At 37.2% G+C, this 11,688-nt stretch overlaps 1 protein-coding gene across 2 annotated transcripts in view; it reads left to right on the top strand.

The window, feature by feature from the left end:
- The first annotated feature begins 8,838 nt into the window (after positions 1-8,838).
- Positions 8,839-11,688, top strand: part of KHDRBS2 (KH RNA binding domain containing, signal transduction associated 2) — a 591,209-nt gene continuing 588,359 nt past the window's right edge. For both annotated transcript variants that reach the window (XM_047859593.1, XM_047859594.1), the window contains exon 1: positions 8,839-8,929. In XM_047859593.1, the coding sequence (XP_047715549.1) occupies positions 8,839-8,929 (91 nt within the window). The remainder of the gene's footprint in view (positions 8,930-11,688) is intronic.

Raw genomic sequence — 11,688 nt, 5'->3', positions numbered from 1 at the left:
AATGTGAGAAGGACGCAATCTGCTGTTGCTGTCTTTAAAGATAAAGAAAGAATATGGAAAAGACAGACCTCCCATAAAAATGGTATAAAGACAGCATTGATGGCATACATATATTTTAACCCAGTGAGACCCAAGTGAAGCTTCTGAACTACAAAACTATAAGATAATGACTTTTTGTTGTCTTAAGATACTAAATCTGTGGTAATATGAGGCCATTGGCCAACAGCTATGTTGGATGAGTGCTGTATCTTAGCCACGCCTTCAGATGACTCCAGCATTAGGCAAAATTTTGATTGCACCCTCATTAGATCTTAAGCCAGAACCACCCAGTTAAATTAACCCCAGATTCCTGAACCTCATAAATTGTGTAATATAACCAATGTTTATTCGTATAAGTCGCTAAATTCTTGACTCATTGCATAGTAGATAAGTAATATAAAAACTGATATAAGTCTGGCTTATAGTAAGAATTACATAAATGACTGGTATTGATATAGTTCTCTTTTTTAAACATTTACTTATTTTCGAGAAACACAGAGTGCGAGTAGGGGAGGGGCAGAGAGCGAGGGAGACACGGAATCCAAAGCAGGCTCCAGGCTCTGAGCTGTCAGCACAGAGCCTGACCCGGGGCTTGGATTCATGAACCATGAGATCATGACCTGAACCGAAGTTGGCCGATTAACCAACTGAGACACCCAGGTGCCCAATTGATATACTTCTCTTAAGGGCAAATGAATATAGATGTGTCTTATCTCATCTACCTGTTCCTAAGGGAATTCCCCAAATCAGGAGAGATGGATAGTCAAATCTAGTTACTCTAGAATGGTGAGCCTTCCTGTTCGTTAATGTCTCTGGTATTTCCTTAGGGCTCTGCTCCTGTCTGCTTCTTAGAAGTGTCAGGATCACACTCCTAGTCCCAGACCTCTGCCTGCAGAGTTAGACTATGATTGTTTTGGTTTAGCTCGCCAGAAAGTGGACACATGAGGCCAACAGAAAGCTGCATGAAGAAATTTACAATTAACAACCGAGAAGGATAAAGTGTGCGTCTGTACACATGCGCGCATGTGTATAGTGAGTGAGTGCGGTAAGGCTTCAACATTTTGTTGAAGAATTGGATTACTTAATTGGTACTCAGGGCAAAAAATTTTTGAGAATCTTTTAATTAAATAGGAGAACAAGTTTAGATCCAAACGAAATTTACCAAATGTCTAATTGCGGTGAAATCTATTTAAAAAATTCTTCGTGGTTGATTTGCTGTGTAAGTAGCTTTTGATGAGCTAGGTTTCTAAGGAACCAGTATTTAATAAATATTATGGGCCTAAAGTATTTGTCTATTCTTGGTTTAGAGCAAATTAGGATTAAATTGGAAAGTACTGATAGACTTGTTTATTTTATTTATTTTTCATTTCCATAATGCTGCTTGCTCCTAAAAGTCTCAAGTTATTTGGTGGCCAATGAACACAAGATTGATTTCACTCCTTTAAAATTTCAACTCCCTGGTCAATTTGACCAGATTATGCTGCCGTCCTATTTGCATTCCTATTATATTTTTTAAGAAATACCTGAAACTTTCCGAGTCCTCTCATGTAATTATCAAGCGTAGCTTGATGTCATGAATGAAGTTAAGTTCTTTATTCTTTATACATGTACACATACAAGCATAAATCCCTTTCAACTAAGTAAACCTCCAATTCTGCTATATCATTATGTAGTGACTTTGAGAAAAGAATTGAATGAAAGAGAACAGTGTGTAACCAGAAAAAAAGTGAACAACGTGGGGGATTTATTAGCCCTGGAATCTCCATCAGTAAGTGAAATAAAGATGCATTCCACATATTTCCAAACTTGAGGTCTTACAGCAGCATTTTCTGCTTCTATACTTATTTTTACAAATTTATTCCAGGGGTGCTTGGGTGGCTTAGTCAGTTAAGCTTCCGACATCGGCTCAGGTCATAATCTTGCAGTTTGTGGGTTCAAGCCCTATGTCAGGCTCTCTGCTGTCAGCTTGGAGTGCTTTGGATCTTCTGTCTCCCTCTCTTTTGGCCCCTCCCCCCCCAAATAAATAAATGTTAAACAATTTTTAAAAAATATTCTACATTTTTATTTTGTTTAGCTGAAATTCACATAACAAAATTAACTGTTTTAAAGTGAACAATTCAGTGACATTTAGTAGATTCACAATGTGTTGTAAACACCACTTCCATCCAGTTGAAAAACATTTTTCTCATTCCAAAAGGAAACCCATTCCCTTTAAGCAGTCACTCCCATTTCCACCTCCCCTCAAATACTGACATCTCTTTCAGTCTGCATTCTGAATCTATGGATTTATTTGTTCTGGCTATTTCAAGTAAATGGATTCATACAATATATGAATTTTTGCACCTATCTTTATTTAGTGTAACATTTTCACAGTTTGTCTGCATTGTAACACATATCAGTACCTCATTTCTCTTGTGGCTGAATTGTATTCCATTGTATGAATATATCACATTTTGTTAATCCATCCAATGAATGATGAATTTGGGCTGTTTCCATCTTATGACTTTTGTGAATGATGCTTCAATAAATGTATGAGTATATGTATTTGTTGGAGTACCAGTTTTCTATTCCTTTGCATATACCCTTAGGAGTGGAATTGTTGGGTTATATGATAATTTTACGCTTAAATTTTGAGAAGTTATCAAACTACTGCACCATTTTATGCTCCCATCAGCAATGTATGAGAATTCCAGTTTCTTCATATCATTGCGAAAACATTATTTTCCTTTTTTTTGAAATAGTAATCATTGTAGTGGGTATGATGTTGTAATTACTGTAATTTTGATTTTCATTTTTCTGATGATCAATGCAGTTGAGCATCTTTTCATATGCTTGTTGGCCATTTGCGTATCTTCTTTGGAGAAATGTTTATTCAAGTCCTTTGCCAATATTCTAAATTGGGTTGTCTTTTTGTTGATGAGTTGTGAGAGTTCTTTATATATTCTGGATACAAGGCCTTTATTAGATATTATTTGTAAATATTTCCTCTCATTCTATAAATTGTCTTTTCATTTTTGGATAGTCAAATGTACTTTGATGCACAAAAGTTTTTAATTTGGATGAAGTGCAATTCATCTATTTTTTCTTTTGTTGCATGTGTTTTTGGTGTCATATCTAAGACTCCACTGCCAATCCAAGATCATGAGGATTTACCTCTATGTTTTCTTCTAAGGGTTTTATAGCTTTACATCTTATACTTAGGCTGTTGATCCATTTTAGGGTAATTTTTGTATATAGTGTGAGATGGGGTCCACCTTCATTCTTTTGCATTTAGATATACAATTGTCCCAGCACCATTTGCTGAAGAGACTATTCTTTCCTCTTTGAATGGTCTTGGCATCTTTTTTGAAAATCACTTGGCCTTAAATATATAACTTTCCTATGGATTCTCAATTCTATTTTATTATCTGTATTCCATTATCTGTCAATACTTATGCAAGTAGACACTTTTTTGATTACTGTAGCTTTGTAGTAAGTTTTGAAACCAAGAAATGTGAGTCCTTCAACTCTCTATTTCTTTTTCAATATTGGTTTGGATATTTGGGGTCTTTTGCAGTTCTTGGCCTTCCCTCCTTATACTTGTGAGGATTCAGAAAAGCAGTATTCCAAACACAAGAGTAGGCTCTCAACATGTATCACTTCTGTTCTCTCTTTTCTGCTGTCCTTTAGTTATACATTTGTGTCAGCTTAAATCCAATATGCTAATTTGAAAGCTTCCCAATCAGAAAACACTTTTCCCCTGTATATAGATAGACCAGCTTTGAGTGGTGAATTTTCATTTTGTGCTGTGGCATATTAGCATATAGTATATACATTCTAGCTCGGAAAGCATTACATATGAAAGATTTCTCATGGCACATGCTACTTCTGCTATTGGTTATTTCACAGACAAGTCTCAATTCCCTTCTTCCTTCCTGGAAACCCTAAAATATATCATGGAAGTGAAAAAGGAAACTGGAACTGATTTCAATTATCTAGTTAGTGAAACTAAAATAAATAGAAATATTAAACCAGCACCTTTTATTAGTGGGCTCTGCCAGAGGCTTCACTAGGTGAAAGCATGTCAGTCAATATTTTGGGCCTTTATTATACTCTATCCTAGGCACCAACGCATTAGAAACTTTAGTAAATATTAATGCCTTAAGTCTCCATTATCATTACATAAATTATTGAGCTACTATAATTTTATTAACCCATGATTCTTATTGTTTGTGTCTTCTACTAAATCCTTGAAGTAAGTAGTTAGGCTGGTGAGGTATCCCTAAAGTTGATTAGAACTCCGAAATAAAAATTGTGTCTTTTATTTAATAATACCATTTGGGCACTTTTTATTAGTCTGCAAAAATAAGCCTGAGTAAATGCCCTTTAACTTGGCCTTTCTTATAAGGGTTTGTGAAAGTATTGAATACACAGTTTGTACATTAACTGCAGGACATATTCTACAGCACATACCTTGATCATCCTTCAAAACCAAATTTAGTTGGTGCAAAATTTTCCATAATATACTATCATTGAAATAATAGTACAGTAAATGAAATATCTTAAAATGTTTTTGTCAGGACTAGAACTCATATTGAAAATGGGATATATCTTTTCTAAGATATACAAATCAATTCAATGGTAATTTTGGTTAAGTTATTTACACCATCAGAAGAAGGGGGCTTATCAGTAGTTGTAATTTATTCATGTATTGGCATATAATATTCTATTCCACAATCATCTATAGAAGAATCTCAATTTATTTACATTTATGTTTATTCAATTTTTGCATTAATAATGTTACTCTGAGAATATCCACTAAATAATTATATCTATAAAATACTTATTTGCTAAATAAATGGAGACTACACAGTGACATAGAGTCATTTATTTAAAACACATAGATCTGATGCTGGATAAGTGTATGCATAGGGTAGTTGAAAAATTTGCCTTTATTCAGTCATATCCTGTTTGGAAACAGGCAATAACTTCGAGTCAATTCTGAAGCATATTGATTTTTAAGGGTCAATGTAGTGTGTATGTTGTTATTTTATATGTCCGTCATGTGCTAAATACACAAATGATCCTAAAGATTAGGTTAGCATTCACTAAAAAAAAAAAAATCGTTTTAAAGCTACATTAACACTTTTATTTCTGTTAGAATATATTTTTAGGCATTTGCTGAGAGTTTACCTGGGAAAATAAAATTATAAATCTTTTTGATAATAACTAAAAGTTAGCTTACCATATTTATAATGACCTGGATATCCAGAGACATTGTATAATAAAATCAGCCCTCAGACAGATCTCCATACTATCTTCTTAGTGCACCTTTAATCATGGAAGGAAAAAAAAAACCTGTCGATGGATAATGTAATTGCTGTTGCTGAACATAGCAAGAGTTACTGCATCTTTCTGATTCGTGAAATCACGTTTGTACATGTCCCTCTCAACGTCATAGGCTTTTAATCTCTTGACATGCTACAATGCAAGATGCAGTTGTAATTATTGCACAATAATTTTTCTAATTTATACTCATTCCAAAATATTTACAATTTATTAGCTGTGGTTAGCATCTTATCTACCTTCCGTTTTTATAGTAGTTCCTGGCTACCTCTCTGAAGATTGGTGGCACGTTTCCCTTCATGTCTCTGTACAAACCAGGTGCAGAATGCACAACTTCCTTCAACTATGAAACATCCTACCCACACTCATCTAAAATGACAAGTACTCTCTACACATATCCTTAATTCTACATTTTAACTTCTTTGAAAATATGAACCAGAAGAGATCATTTGAGAAGCACATACATACAGAGTGATGACAATCCTTTGTGGTCCCCCTAACACTTAAAATTAAATCTGAGTTATTTTCCAACCATCAAATCTTAGGTATTTTGTCCCCTTCCATCCCTCACCTTTAATATTTTTCTTTTCTCACCCAGAACATTGCAGTCACATAGACTCCAGTCAGTTCTGAGGATAGGCAAATTCTTTTTAGTCACATGGCTTTTGCATGGGCAAATTCATCTGCCTGGAATGCTTTTCTCTGTTCATTTTACACAGATAGATTCTTCTTTTCCATTAGGTTTTTCGTTAAATGTCAACTCCTTAGCAAGACTGCAAGTCTACCTTGAAAAAAAAAAAAAGGTCTTTCCTTGCATTATATTTTTTAACTCCTTGCTTGGTCCCCTCTTGGGCTTTACTGCAGTCAGCAATTAGCAATTACCAGTTCTCTTGTGCATTTAGTTTTATTTTTCTTTCCCCTTAGAAAATAATCTTTCTGGGGCGCCTGGGTGGCGCAGTCGGTTGAGCGTCCGACTTCAGCCAGGTCACGATCTCGCGGTCCGTGAGTTCGAGCCCCGCGTCAGGCTCTGGGCTGATGGCTCAGAGCCTGGAGCCTACTTCTGATTCTGTGTCTCCATCTCTCTCTGCCCCTCCCCCGTTCATGCTCTGTCTCTCTCTGTCCCAAAAATAAATAAACGTTGAAAAAAAAAATTAAAAAAAAAAAAAAAAAAAAAAAAGAAAATAATCTTTCTGATAGGCTAGCTCTTTTTGATATTCAATAAACACTTATTGAATGCATATATACATAAATAAACTAAATATTTAATGTACAAAAAGGTAGGCTAAAGCAGTGCAATCTGGAGCTAAATGGTGCTGAGTGGACTCTAATTTTAATCTCAACTTTAGCATGAACTAGTTATAAGCTTTGAACATTTTTTTTCTTGCAATGAGAATTTTTAAGATCTATCTCTTAGTAACTTTTAAATATATAATATAGCATTATTAACTACAGTATCAGCCTATACGTTACATCCCAGGACTTATTTATTTTATCATTGCAAGTTTGTACCTTTTGACTACCTTCATGCATCTCACCCATCCCTCTATCAGAAGATAATTTATACACCTAGAGAAAAAACATTATTGGGAGCACAGACTCTTTTAAGGTGTTAGGTTTTTACATAGGAAAGCTCTTGATTAAAAAAAAAATTCCTAAAGAAATGTGTTTTTTCCTACTGTCAGAAAACAAAATTATCAGCGTCGTGAAATTTGATATCACAAAGTCATCACAGCTTATGTCATGAACTTTTAACTTTTATCACATTTGTTAGCCACATATTCCCTTACCATGGCCCCATGGTAACATACACTCAGTCTCTGGGTGGGATGAACATGGATGGCGCCAAGGAGATTGTATTTGTTACTTCTGGGTCACTGAACTTCTCCGTCTCCGCCTTCATTTCCATACCTACAAAGAGAGAAACCAATACTCATACCATGTTTTCCAGAGTGCTTCTGTGAAGGCAAAGTGAGATAATGGATGTGAAGTCACATTGATATTTTAAAAATTATATAAGTGAAAGATATTCTCCCAACCTTATCTTGAAAAATAATGAAAAGATTTGAATACGGTAGGAGAACTTGGAAAAGTTTTAGCATGCTTTATTTGTAGGGAAATTAGCCCCCATTCTTCTACACTGAAAACAGTGGAGGAGAGGCAAATTGGAAAACGAATGTGTCTGAAAAAAGACGGTGGAAAGATTGTTTTGTAACACTTGAAGCATGCAAGCTGCATTTTCAGGCTCCATTATTAAGGATGGGCACTGCTTCCAGTGTTGGTGATACCTGCAGGGTTTAAGTCTCCTTTAAATAGAGGTGGGATAGATACAAAGTAGCTCAGCCACAGCACCTGGTGAAACGCACTGTCACATCTAAAATAAGGAGAAAGGGGGAAATTAGAGCAACCGTGGTTACCTATTTTCTGGACTCTTCCTTCTTCCACTGTTTTCCCAATTCTTTCACAAACTCTAGTTAACTGATTTTATCGCTTTTTAGTTTTAAAATTCAGGCCTCTCCCAGAACCTTTCCTATAGATAGGGATTAGGGGAGGCGGGATGGATGGGAAGGAAACCAGGACTAAGTCAATACGCTAATGATTGTGCACTGGAAGCATGTTGCTGTACAATATCGCCCCAGAGCCGCTTTGTTTATCAATGAACATCCTGCTGCGTCTCCGAGATGTAGGTCAGGCTCATTGGAAATATCAGCCGCCGATCACAAGCAGTCTTCATGATATTTCCAGACCCGGTGCGCTGCTGATTCTTGCACACTGGAGTGCGTCTGAGCTGCACGATGGAGAGGGGGACACCTGTACCTTAGGGACGCAGGTGAAGTCCCGTCTACCTGATACTTTCCCTGGTGCTTTCTCATTCCCTCAGCCGCTCAGTCTTCATCTCCATCTCCCTTGCTGTCTTGGACCCGAGCTTCTCTGCTAAACGGGTGTTTTTCCCGCTCTCTCCTTTCACCGCACCTCAGCCGAAGACGGAGTGCTCCACACAACTGGGCATGCCTAATAACCAGGGAAAGCTTGGGCTGCAAGAAAGCTTTTGCACCTTCTGCGCTCCCCTCCCCTCTGCAGCTGCCTCCTGCCAGTCAGGCGATCCGACGTGCTGCGCGGCCCAATGAGAGTTCGCAGCTTTCGCGGGGGCCCGGCCTCTCGATGCGCCGCCACCAATGAATGGTTGGCGGAGGTGGGGCGCTCCCTGTTCCCGCCTCTCCAGTTAAGGCCGCTGGTGTGAGCCGGGGCTCGGCGCGAGCCAGGGACGACGGAAGGGACGGGCAGGTGTGGGCGCGGGGCCGCTCAGCCCGACGGCGGGAGTCTCAGCCACTCGGTGCATGGGCCAGTGAGGACGCGCGGAGATCCCCGCGCCGCGGCGAAGGCGGAGCAGCGCGGGAGCAAGGCGCTGCCCGGCGACCCTGCGTCCGAGCGAGCGGAACCTTGCGCTTCGCCCGGGGACGGTCCGAAGTCCGCGCTATGGAAGAGGAGAAATATTTGCCTGAGCTGATGGCAGAGAAAGATAGCCTGGATCCATCTTTTGTGCATGCATCGCGCCTTTTGGCGGAAGGTAGGACTTGCTCTCACAGATGGGCACAAATCACTGGCCGCCTATCTCACCCGCGGCTTGGTTAGGGGAGTGAAGTTGGGGAGGGACGCCTGTCTCCTTCGCCGAAACTGTCCCCCTGAAGATGCTCGCTTCGGAGCTCGGGCGGACGGAGCCCATTCTTGGGGCGGGCAGCAGTGCTCCTTCTCTACGTCTTAATTTGGGGAAGACCAAAGCTACGAGATATAATGGCAGTGGTGATGTGACCTGTTAGGATCATTGATGGAGAAACCGTAAAGTGTAGCGCGGTCAACAGGGATATTTTCACTTTGCAGAGGAAAAGGAAATCAGTTTGGAAGTAAATGGTGATGAGTGTAGTGTTCTAAGAGCTTCTTCGCTACAAATCAGCATTTATTTTTTATTTTATTTTATATTTTATTTTTTGCTGCATTCGGGAAGTGATTTTGATACCCTTTATCTAATTATAGCCTTTCCTATGGAAAGACTTAGAATTAACCTAGATGAAACTATGCATGTTTGTCAATGTTAGTGAATGTGGCAAAGGCTAAAGTGCTTTTCAATTTATTTGAAGTGTGATGATTGGGTACTCTGTGAGATACTGGCCCCTGGGAACACTCCACAATTGATCAACTGTTTTACCAAGTGTGCATTTTCTTTTGTGTACCTGTAATGTTAAAGGAGATTTCATTCCCAGAGGAACATGTATGTCTTGTCTTTTGTGTTGCTTTGAAAGGTTGTTTAAACAGACACACACACGCACACACACACACACACACGCACAAACTTATGTATGACAGAAATATTAGCCCAATTTCTCCATTCATCTTGAGAGAATGCCATCTATCTGCTAAAGATACAATATCTGTAATAATCTATACATGCCTTTTTAAAAACAACTCGTTTTTTTAAATTTTTTGATGAATGCTTCATTAATAATGAATTGCTTCATCATCAAATTGACTACAATGCAGTTTTGTAGCTTAGGTTGTTATGGACTTACCTATAGCAAAACTAAAAGTGACAACTTCCTCTTCCTTTCCCTTCTTCATTAAATGAAATGTTTTCTTTTTTGAGACTTAGTTGTACATGGAAGGAAAAATTGTAATCCTCCATGTATGATTCAAATAGCCATTAGGTTTAAATATTTTATTGATGGAGTATTATTTATAACAACAGTAAAGTTCAAGGTATTTTTTCCTTTTTGTATACTAAACAATTAAGGAAGATTTGTTATCAAAATCTTGAACATGTGAAATAGCTAAACTGCTTCTCAAGGAACAAGTTAGTTTTTTAGAGGATTTGGAAAGGTAAAAAGCAATGATACTTACTTGGTTACTGAATGAAAAAACTAGAAATTCAGATGAAAAGTTAAGTCAATTTAAAAATTAAACTCTCACTCTACTTTATTAAAAATAAAGATGACTGCATAAAAATGATAGGAATATTGAAAATTAATGAGTTAATAAATGCTTAAGTTAAGATTGTTCAAAATGATTAAAAATGCAATTAAGCCTTCTCAAATCATGTATTTCAGTATATCTTCCAGAAGTGTCTTTATTAAGCTGATAACGTCTTTAAAATGGAAAAAAAAGTTTGGAATTGATCATTTTCTCTGACCTGCTAATTGGAGTTCTCTTTGGGACAGCAGGCTCAATGATTAATTCATAAGTCATTGATGAGAGTTAGTGGAGTTAGTGTACATCTCAAAACTGCCAAACTAAAAAAATGCATATAAGAAACTCTTAGTAGAGTGCATAAGTGTTTCTGTGGCTGGTGAAACAGTCAGAAAAGGCTATGCCCTTGATTCCTTAGCATTTTATCTTTCCCAGGAACTTGATTTCTTGATATTTAGAAACATGTTCCAGCGTCCTTGTAATTTAATTTTTTCCCAGCAGGGGGAAGCATGTCCTGCTTTTGTAAAGAATTAGGAGGAAAAAGCTCTTAAATAGAAAAATATCTAAGTAAGAAACAAAGGGAGGTGTTCAAATTTCAGAGAAATCACAATGAGGAAAAGAGAATGGAGGAAGTGATGATTATAATCTCGGAGTATATAAAGAGCTATGCAAAAAAGATGCATAAGGTTTATATTAATTCTTTATTTGTACCTCAAGTTTTTAAAATGTACTTATTGAAGAGTAAAAGGTGAGTGTCCTTTGGAATCTCTAATAAATCTTAATGTACACTTTACATTATGGATCTTTTATTGTTTTATCCAGGGCCATTTGCCAAGATTTCCAGGTTTTGTTTCAGATCTCTATAGGAGAATATGTTGAGATGATTTTATTTCTCTTACCTGGAAATGCACTGATTGAAGGCAGTGGCTATAAATAAACCTGACATAGATATTCATTTGGAGAGAAGGTGCACACTGAAGTACATTTCAGTCAGTACTGTGCAGACAGTCTCAAGACTGAGTGAGCAATAAAAATGATCCAGATGATTCAGTTCTTTGGAATGATTTTCTGGAAGCTAATATATATAAGGTCAGTGATGTAAACCAATGAGCTTTCACAGTCATTTATTTTGCATTTTTGATTGGTGATAAATGCAAATCAGTGCTCATTTGCAACTACTTCATAAGGCCATGGGGTTAAAAGTAGTAGTTTGTTAATTATTTTAATTATTTGGATTGTAGTTCATTTTATTTCACTTGTTTCTGCTATGTGTTTTCAGTAGAAAGCTAATGGAAGAGCCCATACATTTTATGTATTTGATTGTTACTTAGAAAAGATCTTGAATAATATGGTTTGAAGAGTGCTTAT

The sequence above is a fragment of the Prionailurus viverrinus genome, chromosome B2 (genome assembly GCF_022837055.1).
Source record: "Prionailurus viverrinus isolate Anna chromosome B2, UM_Priviv_1.0, whole genome shotgun sequence".
Classification (NCBI taxonomy): Eukaryota; Metazoa; Chordata; class Mammalia; order Carnivora; family Felidae; genus Prionailurus; species Prionailurus viverrinus.
The sequence above is the reverse complement of the archived record's forward strand: the minus strand, read 5'-3'. Positions and strand labels throughout refer to the sequence as shown.